Here is a 13,904-nt window from a genome sequence, read left to right as displayed (position 1 = left end):
CCCAAAACGCCGTCCCTGCGCGCTTATGTCGTGCCCATGGTTGGTACTTTAAGTTCATAGTTCATTTGCGTTAAGAATATCGTCATTGTCCGCCGGCCTACCGATCATCCTATATTTCTATATATCTGTGTCACTTGAATTTTTAATTCTGTACGGTTTTATTGGTCACAAAACACTGTTAGATCAACGGACAATGATTCTCTTCATTATTAACGCGAAGGGACTTAAGAGTAATTTTCATTTAATTATATTTGTCTCATTCCCATCATTATTTCAGATATAGGCTGCTGACGTCCACTGCTGGACATAGGCCTCCCCATATATTTTAAATAGGACAGGTTGAGAGCAGCCTGCATTTAAGTTCGTCCGACGATCTTTGCAGTTTTGTCTGTTCATCTTTTTGTGTTCTGCCTAGTCTCAACAAAAAAATAAATATTACTTTAAATATAGACAAGTTTTGTTATTTACAAATGACCGCGAATTTAATTTGGGTTAAATTTCGGTTTTCGGTTAGGTTAAATTTCGTAAAATCTGTTCTTCGCTGACTTTTACTCGGCGAAAGGTATTTACCTTCTCCAAGCCTTGTGGCTTCCGAGATATTGTAATGTGTCAATATATAAGTGGGGGTTTTACATGAACAGAATGATTGGAAAGCGGTGTAAAAGTTTTAAAGGAGTGACTATTGTATATTGTCAGAAAAATAACATAAAGCTATTTCTAATTACCCTGAATAAAATGATCACTGAAACATGATACATGAAGTTATTTTTAATGGAATGCAAAAGACAATCAGTGTTCTATACATTAAACGACAGCAAATGAGATAGCTATAAAGATTTTAATATTTTAATTCTATTTCCAGCTACCCCGTATAGATATTGATTTGAAAACATAGATATGTATATGAGACAAAATATATATAAACGTTGGTATTAGAACAAAGATAAAACCTAATTAATTATTATTTCCATAAAGTTTCGTCCATTACTTTTATATAATCTGTTCTGTCTATTCAAAAGCTTTTTATGAATGACAGTTAATTTTTTTTTTAAACAGATTAAATAAAATAAACTTGACAACTTTACAGGAGGATAACATTGTTTTTTTTTTCTGTCGCAGGCGGCGGCTGGATGGTTCCTCTCGCCCGAGGCGCTACTGTTCGCTTACTATCAACAATTCCAAGGAATTTAATACATATTTAATATACTGTCTAGTTAATACTTAACCATACTTACGTAAAACTATGAAAGCCCAAACGGCGACTACACTAACCTAGTTAAAAGTAATTTATTGAATCAGCGCGTAGGAATGCTTCATTCTTATCATTATCGAATAATCATTAAATTACTCTATTATATTATTATTATATATACAATTTATTAACTTTGATTAAATTATTATTATTATTATTATAAAAATGACACGTTATAAAAATTTTGTCATTCGTAATCATACTTCTAATTCTAAGTACTTAATGTTTAACTGAAACTTTAAACATAAATTTATTATACTAGTTATTTGCTTGAACAAAGCCAAACTGAATTTATTAAGTAAGTTGAAAATGTAAGAAAAAATGTATTTTAATTATTGTATATTGCATAAAAGTTTGTAGAACCGGGTCCCGATCGCGTCTTTGTCAATTTCGTTGTTTCGTTTAGCGTCGTAGCGTAGATTCCGTAGGCGTCGGCGGGCGTAGAGGCCCAACGCGGACCCTCTACGCCGGTCTCTTTAGCCGTAGTTAAGTGCAGCAAAGATGTGACCCGGGACCCTGGCATCGCGGCACTGTTGTCTCCCTGAGCTGCAAGAACCACACAAACATATGAGCCGCGATATATTTCACTAACGGTGTACAATGTCCTATATTTTGTTAAATTTTACTATGTGTGTGTCTGGTGAAATGACGTACGGTCGTACTTGTATGAACATAATGTTCCAAGTATGTTTTTAATACCACCAAAAGGATGTAAAAAATTAAAATTGCCATCTTAGATAATTTACCAAAGAAACTAGATAAAATTTTTCACGTATGGCAACATTCTTAACAAAAGCATACAAATTGTAATTCGATTTTTAAATCTTAAATCGATTATGTCCAATTCATGTACAGTACGACCGGCTAATGATAACCAAACACTTTAGTGAAAATATTTAATGGCGACGTTGTTGACATGAAGATAAATGTTCGTTATTACGCTCTGTACAAATGAAAGTGCACTTCAACATAATACCGAAATACTTAAGGCCTTCGTTCCGAAAGAACGTGTTAATATGTGTTGTAAATTCCAAATGGGCTGTGATATAAAAAGATATAATATCAACGTAATGGATTGTACAGGCCGTTTGTATAAATTAACATAATATGTATAATGAATGCTCCTTTGTATCCCGCGTTAACACTATTTTCACACAATCGCACATAGATGGCGCTGTACTTATACTAAAGTCACTCCTGTTTATAAGACGCGTTGAGTATTTTCGCAATTACCAATTGTAAATAACTAGTAATACAACGAGAACAAATGTACAACATGATATTGCTCAGAAGTATAATGATATTGTATATTCCGTGTGGAGTCGGTACCCGCGAGTCAATGCGAAGTCAATTTTGGAGGACACGCTTTCGTAGCTTCAGTCTGTGTCTATGCATGTAAAGAAACTATGTAAAGTATTCGTGATAAGATGTTAAATAATATTAAAGCGAGCCGTCGCTCTCGGGGAGCCAACAGTGGCTAAACGCGAGCGAAATAAAACAAAATCTAGCGTAATTTCTACGAACAAAAATAGATTCATAATCAAAATGTACCAATATAAATTTAAAACGATACTGAGATATCTTAGGTGTTAATGCGTGAGGCGACACTGCGAGAGTGGGAACGCAACAGCTCGGTACCAAACTGCCAAACGTACCACTGCCGTTTTCGCCCAACCCAATGTCCTCGCGTGAAACGGCGTGATGTTGGCAATACTGTTAGCTGTTGCTTAGTATTTTTATAAGAAGCGTGAAAACTACCCATGATGTACAATCTTTCTATGTTAATCTTATAAATGTATCACTTACGAAATAAGTGTCTTTAAAATAATTCATGTTATTAATTGCTTCGAAGTAATATAAATTTACGCTGTTTATAAAAATACAGAAACAACTCTGAGTCCACTATCGACGGGACTAATCGGGAGAAACTATGGTGTTACCATACCAAATGCCTATTGTCTACTGCTCTTGAAAATAGGTTCTTTTGCTGATTGATTATTTACATTCTGACCTTTGTCAGGCGAACAAATAAGAACTATAAGTTAAATTTATAAAAAAGTAACAGTTTAATACCGCTTATATAATTATGAATCAATCAAAAGTTTAATATCCATTTCCGTCCGTTCTTGTAATGCTTATTCTATTGGCATTACATAATACTTGCATATGTAGTACATTTGTATTATAACTCGGAATAAAATTATTATATATATATTTTAGCTTATTAGACGCTAAATATAAACACTTTTCATTAAATGTTACGCATTGTAATCTTTAGCAAATTATATTAAATTAATGGCAACATTGCGCTGAAGTGTCATTCTGATAAACTTTGCATAACTCGTGTGTAAATTTAATTAATGGTAGTGAGCTCAGAGTTATTGCTAACACCCACACAGAATTAATATTAGATAGGTAACGTACTAAGTAAAATGTTCATGTATTCCAAGGAGCGCAAAGTACAAGATAATGTAATTGTTTTGTTTCATTTTTTGAGAAAAAAAAAAGGTTCTCTAGTTTTGGAAGTGTAGCCGATCGTTTATACATGTAATCCGCTATTTCCAAAGCCCTGCCAACGGTAGACATTTTGTGTGTGTGGTAGAGGGCGCTAGGGTCTAGCTACCGCGTGCGGTAGGAACACACCACCGCCGCCCGCCTCTAGTCAAATATTACTCTCACCACAAGACATAGAACTTTATATTTACACAAATAATTATATTATATTGATATAGTATTCTAGTTTTAGGCTATTATGATTTACGGATAAGTCCTACGCATAAAACGATATGTGGAGCATTCGGGTTATTTAAATTTCTTAGAACTTTTCTCTTAATCACACTATCGTGCAATATGTTGTTACGCTTTTTTAAATTGTTTTAGCGTCGTTTCATTTTTCGAACGCGTAATTCGTTTGATGAAGTAAGTTTTGTTACCATTTTATTCGTCGACGTGGTCTGGTCATGTGAAGTGGAGGGCCTGTCCGTGTCGTAGTAGCGGCGCGTCTACACGCGGCGAGTCGCTCCGTAGATAGAGAAATGTCGTATATTGTAGCAACTGGAACCGGCGCGTGTAGAGCGACGTCTGTTGATGTTCGGCGGTGGTCGCGGTGACCATCGCGAGGCCGGGTGTGTCGCAGCGGAAGGCGCCGCGCCTTTAGGTTACAGAATAAATCGATGCCAAACCAGAACTCGTATACTTAGTATATATCGACTATCGATAATATCACCTCGTGGGTAACGTAGTAATAATCCACCCGTGAGGCGAGCCCTCGCGGGCTAATTGTAATATTGTGTACTTATATCTTTATACTGATTAAAATTAAATTCCCTAAAGATATATTGCGGCGACGCAAGAGTTTGTAATAGATTAAATGAGTCCTTTCTGAATGTATAAAACAATCGCCCATAAAGTGATTCTAGGATACAGGGTATGCTTTGCAATTATTTAAATGTATCTAAATGTTTCATGTAGGCAGGTATTGCCGATGTGTACGATTCCGACCCTCATGCTCCAGCTGTGGTCGCGGAGGAAACGATGGGGTCATGAGCTCAGACGACGGCGGGAGGGTTCGTTCCAGGATGAAGGTCGGGATTGGTCTATCGTGCATCGGCCACCCCGGCGGCGCTTCACTCTCGGGTCCACTGTAGTCTGTCGCGAATTTTTATACTCTCTCGTAAATATTGTAGCGTAACCGAATCCCTCATTCTCATCTCGCGACTTAAACAGACCTGCTTTGCTTCTTTGTTCGTAACTCGTCGATATTGACACTAAAATTATTTTCGTTTCATTCGACTTCTTTCGAACCCGGGTGACGGCGTGAATCTTTTGGGACTAAATTACTACTACACTCCATTGCTTCATCTTACTCCTAAATGGATAGATTTATCTTTAAAAATGAATGTTAATGTTACATTTTGAAAGGAAGATAAACATATTTTGTATCCTTGTCCTAATTCGCTAATATTTTCATGAAATCTTTGGATCAATTTTTTTTAAATAATTATTAATTTCGCGTACTTGATCTGGTCTTGCCGCTCGAGTTGATATGGATTTATAAGCACTCAAGGATGTTCGAATGGATTTAAAATGGTATTTGAATTAAAATCAAAGGATCGTTAATTAATGAAGTAGGTAAAACATCGGACGTTAGAAAGAGGTACAGATAGCGCCCTCTGCGTGGCGAATGAGTCGCATCTAAGCACGCTAATGCCGTGACACTCTTGTATAGTGTTGTAGTGAAACAGTCAACTGACGACCGTTCGATGCTAGTTTATAAGATGAATGCCAATACTTTATCGGGAAAAAAACAAATATTAGGATTTGGAGTAATTAACGGTACGGTTATATATCTATTTATATTATAATACAGAGAGATGCGCATAGTGCTTTTATGAATCGTAGATCCTAGTAAAAAAAACAAGATGATCTAGTCATATCTTCTTCTGTTATTTATTTTTCCTACCGCTTAGCATAGTTTAGCTTCAAGCACACAATTATCCACTTTATACTACGCATATTTTACGTCTAAACTCAAACTAGATCTTGTTCTAATTTAGTATATTTGCTAAATCTACTTTTATATTTTAATCTATAATTACTGATTATATTAAGCCCTATTCTACTTTAATTGAATGTTATTATTCATAAGTTATCCAGAATATTGTTTCACAACTGTATATGCTTTTGTTATTAAGAATAAACCTGTAAGCATACCAGATTTAGATCAGTTGGCGCAATTTATCAATTTTTTAGAATGGCAACACTGCGTGAATATCAAGACAAATGGACGCCAAATAATATATTCTGTATTAATAAAACTTTTGATAACCAACAATTCAGCCTAATATCTTCTTCAACATATTAAAATTAAATAATTTTCATGTCATATAATAATCTAAGAACTAATTTATCCCTTCATTCTAACAGAGTATTTGAAACGAAACTTCCCTATTTTTATTAGTTATGACATTTAATTTGCTAACTTTTTAAAATAAGAACTAATTATTACTGTCTGGAGAATGAATTTTCGTAGTATTGCTCTTAAAAAGATAATCAAAATCTCTGTATGTGGCCAATGTATCTATAAAAAATTGTCTTTGAAACAAAATCACACCGTCCGTAAATATCACAAAACTCTCTCGTCTCAAACGAGATTCAGATGGAAACTCGAGAATACGCTTAATAGTAGCACTTTTGTTACTGTCTTTAAGAATTTCTTATTTTTCTACAACGCGTATACAATTAATTTTTGAAAAGAGTATCATTTCGTGCAAATAGCATATTGATGACTATCGACGTCCGCCATATTGTTTTCTTATAAATTATTTTTTTAAACTACTCAAATTTTTGTTTTAATAATTGTCAAAATTGTACGTAAAAATGAAAAACGTGTCCAATTTAAAATTATTTCACCATTTAATTTTAAACCATTCTAGTAATCAAACCATAACTTCATTGACTATTTCGAGAAAATTCCATTGTTTATTACTAGTAGAAAAAATAAGATATATTGTATTAATTCTGTTAGCCTGGTAAAATAATTGAATGTATTATATTAATATAAGAACATAAATGATATTTGTGGTCCGCAAATTATCGTATATATAAATCTAAATCTGTAGTGAAGTTTACCGAACATTCATCGTGTAATACATACAAAAAATAAGTACTAAAATAATTTTCCTAACACTAATTGAAATAGTAATTTGTGTAAAGTATTTAAAAAAAAACTGTGTAATTAAGAAAGCAAACAGATTTGCGCAACAAAGTTTCAATGTTACCAGATGTGTGTAGACATTTTAAACGTCATATCTAATTTAGGAGCTTACTAGCCTTTTGTCCCGGGACTGCTCGGACGGATGACAGGGTGTCGCTGTTGTATCGCTAAGTTGTAATCATAATCGAGTGACAATTTTACGTTAACGTGACAGTCCTACCTCCGTTATCTGGCTATAAGTCACTATAATGCAGCATATATATTATAATTACAATGTATCGACAATTCCTTCATGCCAATTAATCATTGCACATCCCTAACATCGATATAAATTGCATACATCACTACGAAAAATAAACATTATATTTTAAATTATTATAGTTTACTTAGCAAAAAATTGACTTGTTTCGTTATCTATCTTTTATAAAATACTAAGAAAATGTTATAATTTTAAATATTATGTATTTTATTAATTATAATAATAATTAGTCATTTGACATTTAAATTAATTTGATTGTCAAATGTCACAAAATCTTTGACGAGAGAACTTGTAATAATTCATTACTGTAGTTTTAACATTGTCATGCGCATTGTTCTGGATAACTTATATTGAAAAGTTTAAATTATTACTGTGCTCTGCTGTTCAGATGTATTCGGCATAAACTAAATTGGTGAAATATAAAACAGTCGACCTCATTGGTCTTGTTTGGTATTTACTATGATTAAACAAAATTTTTTGTTATTAAAACATCGTCGAATAGTTCAGTACAGTTGCAGTTTTACGACAGAATAGCTGTTCATGTTTAGCTTAGCAAAAGGATGTCCGTTGGGGCGCCTGTGATATACGCTTGTATTGTTCGTCCATTGAACCTATTCTACGTATCAACATTGTATAACTCTCTTTTTTATTTTGTCATAAACTAATTTATGGAATCAAAACTAATATTTAAGCGATAATTAAGAATGAACATTGAAGTTTCAATGTATTTTACACATAAAACAATTTTTCAAATTAATATTTGTAAAACACGTAAGTGTTAAATAGTAATTTATGTAAGACAAAACGTGAAAGAACTTTTCTTCTCATAGTCTCTTTTGTCCGCGTAATTCTTAAAATTTTAATATTACTTCTCAGTTTATTTTGATATTAAATGCATAAAATTACTCTTTGCTTAAATAATTGCGGCACATTATATGTTAAATTTTCTATATGCTATGTTATTAGGCAAATCAATCGAGTTTCTTTTCCTATAGATACATTTAAATAATGAACCACGAGAATCATATTTTTATTGAATGTAAAACAAGTTTAAATTTTTTACAATGTAGAAAAATAATAACGCGACATCTTTGAATATTTAATTAAAAATTATTATCAATATCAAAATTTGTATTTTAAGTGAACATAGGTAAGAGGATAATAATATGTCTAATTGTTTACGTTAATACATAAGTACATGGATGACAGTTCTCTAGCAAAAACTTTCTATCTTTAGCCTCCTAATAAAGTTTAATTTCACTCACAACTTTTGACACAGTACGTTCAGCATTCATTTCGCTTCAGTTGTTACAAATTAACAATGCTATGGATTAGACGCAACGGCTTTTAATCTTAGATATTAAGGCGTTTTAAAAAACAAACGTAACCAGACCACATTTAATACGCTTTTTAAAAATGTAATAAATTTTAATATTGTAATCTTCATAAATCGGTTAATAGTAAAATAGTGAAGCACCTGTGTTAAAAGTTGTAGTGATGTGAAAATTGTTTTAAATCGTCGCAGCTTTTCTTGGGATTATATCGATTTTTATGTAATCTAAATCGTTCGTAAAGTTAGTTAAATGTTTTACACGTATGGAAACGATTGTTTTTTGCGTCACAAATGACACTGTGGATTGAATGAAAAGAGTATTCTTCATTGCATTTGATAGCTAGGCTATTTGAAATATATATTCTCGTATATTGTTATAGATTGCCAAAGATTGTAAAATAGGAAAAGATGGTCACTTATTCGGTGCGTTGCTAATTACTCTTTATTTGTTTTGATTGAAAATAACATCAGCTACTTCATTGAAGAGACTTATAATTAGCCAAAGGACTGGATTCATTGTACCACTTGATGCAACTAATACAATAAATTTGCCTACTTTGCATGTTTAATTTAGTTAATTAAATAAACCTATTATGAAGTTATTGATATATATGGCTAAAATATTTCAAAACTAAATTACAATTCAATTATTTATTATTATACACTTATTACGTTTAGTATGCTAGAAATATGATGAAGGATAATAAATAATTTTAATTATATTAGGTGGGTGTTTTATTTTGATTCTTATACGTAATTTTAGTTTCTTTTATTACATGTGCTATTTATAGCATATTTTCTTCAATATTAGAGCTTAAAGCGACAAAATCCTCAAATACATAATATATTTCTTTTCTATCATATATATTTCAGTAATGGGTTTTTTACTATTATAATAAATAAAAATTTAAGAATCCTTCCAATTTTTAATAAAGAGCTTAAGAAACCCATTTACTATTAGTTATCATAAATAAAATTAAGTAAAATAATTACGGTATCCCAACGATCTAAAGATAAAGATAAAATTCATTTATTCAACATTGAAACTTTTAACAGAACTCCTATTGATCCACTTTCCTATTTACACTAAATAAAAGAGATGTGTCATGTGACAACAGTACAATATTGCAAGTTTTGGGCTACGAATAATAAGTTGTCTATACATGATATATTTAAATTAATAAAGGCCCCAATATTCAACTTTGCAATACGCCTAATGTTGTTACAAATCTCGAAGACTTTGATTCATTAATTTCCAAAATTTGTAATCTGTTATTTTAATATGATTTTATCAACTCCCGTATATTGTCTTTCACTTCGTTATATATCGGGACGCAATGAAATGCCTTCCAAAAGGCGCAAAAAATACCAACAGCATCATGTGAATCCTCCCATGCTTGATATATAAATTGGAACAAGGCAACACCTGCACTAACAGTAGATTTTCCCAATATTTTAGTTAACGATGGTAGTAAAGAAATTAAATTAAGCTCTTTAAATAAATATTTATACAACCGTTTGCGTTATCGCCAAAATATTACAAACGCAACAATTAGTGGATGCAATCTAAAAATTAAGTCATTTGCTTTGACTTAATTTTCAGATTGCAATCATATTAATTTATTTCATAAAAAGAGTTGATACTGGAATAAATATTAGAATAATTCTAAATTGACACAAAATATTTTGCATTCATCTTTTTTTGCACAGTGCTGTTGATGTTGCTGCGGCTTTTTAGACTAATATTATTTTATTACTAATATCACACATAATCAAATTTAATCCAAATGTTTTGCTAACTCTGTAGAACTCAAGACCGACTTGAATAATTCGTCTAATCATATCATTCATATTTTACTTAATTCACGAGCAGGATATAAGAACTACCCACAAAGGACATAAAGTATGTGGGTGATATATCTACGGTCCAAATCCCTAATTAATAAACAAAGATTTTAAAAAACTTCCGATATAACTGTCAAAAATTTAACGTCAGTCAAAACAATGAGCATGTAAAGAAACAAAAAAGCAATACAATTAAAAAATAAATAAGAAAATGTTGCGGCTTACATAAGTGAAAATATATATTTTTATGCAACCATTACGTATTATCAAGACGTTAAATCAACAAAGTTATCATTCTGAAACACTTTATTTTTATAATGTTTTCCTTTTAGACTGCGTAAGGCCAATTATTTCGAAAGTGTTATTTCCGAAGGAACAGCTAGTAGATATTGCAATTTCTGTGATGTACCAGATTGAGTTTTAAGTTAGTTAACAGAAACATAATGATGCGCCAGATTTTGCCATTTTAAGACATAGGTTCTGTGTTATCGTTGCAAAAAGCAAGATAAATTATACAGCATCACGTAAGTGTTCATATATTTCACCTTTTTTTAAAAGAAATAAACATCCAGTAATATGAGAACAGTTTATTTATCAGTGTTGCCTTCTACCTGTCTAGGTTAAGATAATTTTTATACTTAACCAAGTATGACAGATGTCAGTGTTATCTAATGTCATTGATTGACAACAAATAAATAGGTTATTTGATAAAATGTACCAATAATAAGATGAATTAATTAAACTATATAAAATAAACTGTTTGCAAACATTTGCAAAGGAAAATAATTAGCACTATGGCATTGATAAAATCAAGTCAGATACCTAAAGATGCCGTTGTGCTAACTGAAGTGGAAGCAGCCTCCTATATTTGGGATGTAGTAAATAATTGGGAGTCACTTTCCGATACGTGAGTAGATATATTGTGTAAGTCTTTATCGACCGCAGCAAAATAGAAACAAACAACTACATTATAGCTGCCACTTAAACCTTCATATTGTATCGGCCTCTTGTTAATCCGCTAGTCGTGAACGATACTAAATTTTGGTTGACAGACGTCGGACATCAAGTAACAGCCTAAACGCAGTAGAACTAGTCTACAGTGTGACAGTGGGAACTCCTCACGATATAATTGCTGCAGGAGTATAAAATGCCATGTAACAATGAAATACAAGCATTCTTTAATGGAGTTCTTAATAAATAATCATGTGGTTTACCTCTCTCTTCTCCAGAAACCTTTTAAAAAAAGTCCTTTTATATACACAAAAATGTGATTATACTGCCATACTCTTGACTAAATGTAACTTATTTTCAAAGTTTCTACTCTGTATTTAAAATGACAAATATAATATACACCATGATATAATAAAATTTTAGTTATATTTATTTGTAATTTTAGATGGGCCCTACGTTATGCACCAGCTATACTAGGATCCATTAATGGTGTCTGTGGTGTGTTGATAAACAGTCACTACCGTAAAAAGTTAAAGCTCGGCACATATGGATACTTTGCATCTGTAATTCCTATATCTTTGATGCCTGGAGTACTCACCGCTCTATTTCACAGGCATGTATGTATTTTTTATTCCTAGTGTTAAATTTTTCATATTGTAACATTAAATAAGTAATTTTGCTGTCTTATTAAACACTGTGATAAACAATTTTTCACTATCCTTTGTTTTCTTGTGGAGAAAATTCTCTTCTTGGTACACCATCTCTTCTTGGTATTGTAAAGGCATATATAAATTTATGTACAGGACCTTATAATTAAACATTATTTGTACCATTTCTTTAGCAGTATTTTTTGTATCTTAGCACTAGGTCGCCTCCTGAATAACTATATTCCATTAATTTTCAATCTTCTACAAATTCAACCACATATCTTCTTACCATTCTCATCTAAAATGGCTGCCTATCCAACAGCACCAATCTTTGTGTGCACTAACTACACTTTTCTCTTTGCTCTCTTCTTCCACTTCACCTGCATACTTAATATCTCAATTCCAGTTTGTAGCCAATACACAATGAAAAAACACTTCACTCCTTGAGCAATCTATATCTATCCTATTTACTGAAATGTCACCCCCCATAGTACAGACTTCACGCGACTTGAAAACTGTTGTTCATAATTATATAATGTAGTAGCCATTACCTTATTTATGTGTGTTTTTATGTGATTCTAATACAATGCAATAGTTTATTATTTATTCAATTGTTACTTGGTTAAGAAATTGTGTTAATAAATTCTCTGTTACAGTTAGTGTCGACAGATATGTTATTAATGAAGACAAATGCATGTCCACTGTGCTATGAAATGAGATCTGGTATCACACAGGTGGTATTGGGATCTGTTTATCCAATGTTACTCGGCCCAACATCAGCATTGATGGTAAGTCTGAATCTTAGAAAGGAATTGCTTGAGGAATTCTTTTGAGAAATGCCTTGGAAATTCATTAACAGTACATCTACTAGTAGATATTCAGCAGGATATCTACTGCTTCCCCATAGATTTTTAATACAACCCTGTATCTAGGCTTTTTCCAAACCTTAACAGTATCATCTGTTGACTTTGTAGATGAATATCTTTAACAGCGCTTACGGGTCTGTGATCTTCCCTTTTTTTTACTAAAACCTCATTTTATTAACTTACCCTGACAGATGAGGAGAAGAAAGAATGGAATTGAATAGAAGGGTAAATGGATATGAAAGAGAAAAATAAGAAGAATTGTAGAAAGAAAGAAAACAAATGAATGAGCGATAGAAGAGTGCAAAAATAAAATTATTAAATTAAAACAAAGTTTCTGTCCCACTATAGGGGTATGTGAGGTCCCCATAGCAGAGGCTTTAAAAAAACTTAACTTGATTGTTTATCAAACATAACAGCAAATATTATTATTAGATATGAGACAGAGAGAATAACACAATTAAATATATCTTTTTTCTTTCAGTTTGCAACCAGATATTCAACTTACAGAGTGCCCGAACTAAGAGATGGGGCTAAGGTAATTTTTAAATTCTTAAAAAGCAAAACAGTGTCTTTCACAGGAACTTTGACGTCAATGGTGGCAATACAAATGGTTGCATCCTCCATCTTAACATATTACGAAATGAAAAATAACATTTCATTAAAAAGTAAACTAATGGAAATTGAAAAGAAAGTCATTAGCGAACATGAACTGGCATAGTTCAAATCAAATTGTTTCTTGTTTGTATAAATAGATAGTTTGTAACATTATATTTTCTTTTATTTACCCTTCTATTCTAGATATATCGACAGACAAGCATACATGTCACAAAAGCAATAAGCAGATTAACTTTTTTACTAAAATAAATGTGTACAAATGTATTGGCACATTTTCGCGCCATTTCCCATATATAAAGTGATCACTCTGAAATGCATCCTTTTTTTAATTTGAACGTCAGAGGCCAAAAAGTTCTAGCAGTACGTAGTCTTCTTCGGGATATTTAGCAAACAATAATTTACTTTATTAGTATTCAAATT

General features: G+C 31.9%; 1 protein-coding gene across 1 annotated transcript; it reads left to right on the top strand.

The window, feature by feature from the left end:
* Positions 1 to 11,099: 11,099 nt before the first annotated feature.
* On the top strand, positions 11,100 to 13,623 carry LOC137932997 (transmembrane protein 126A). Its single transcript, XM_068776721.1, has 4 exons — positions 11,100 to 11,312; positions 11,802 to 11,973; positions 12,660 to 12,791; positions 13,351 to 13,623. The coding sequence occupies exons 1-4, from the start codon at positions 11,200 to 11,202 to the stop codon at positions 13,585 to 13,587; spliced, it is 654 nt and encodes a 217-aa protein (XP_068632822.1). The 5' UTR covers positions 11,100 to 11,199; the 3' UTR covers positions 13,588 to 13,623.
* Positions 13,624 to 13,904: the final 281 nt, after the last annotated feature.

This window comes from Battus philenor, unplaced genomic scaffold (assembly GCF_028537555.1).
Source record: "Battus philenor isolate CCGP_79_NKW_IND1 unplaced genomic scaffold, ilBatPhil1.0.hap1 SCAF_12, whole genome shotgun sequence".
Lineage (NCBI taxonomy): Eukaryota > Metazoa > Arthropoda > Insecta > Lepidoptera > Papilionidae > Battus > Battus philenor.
The sequence above is the reverse complement of the archived record's forward strand: the minus strand, read 5'-3'. Positions and strand labels throughout refer to the sequence as shown.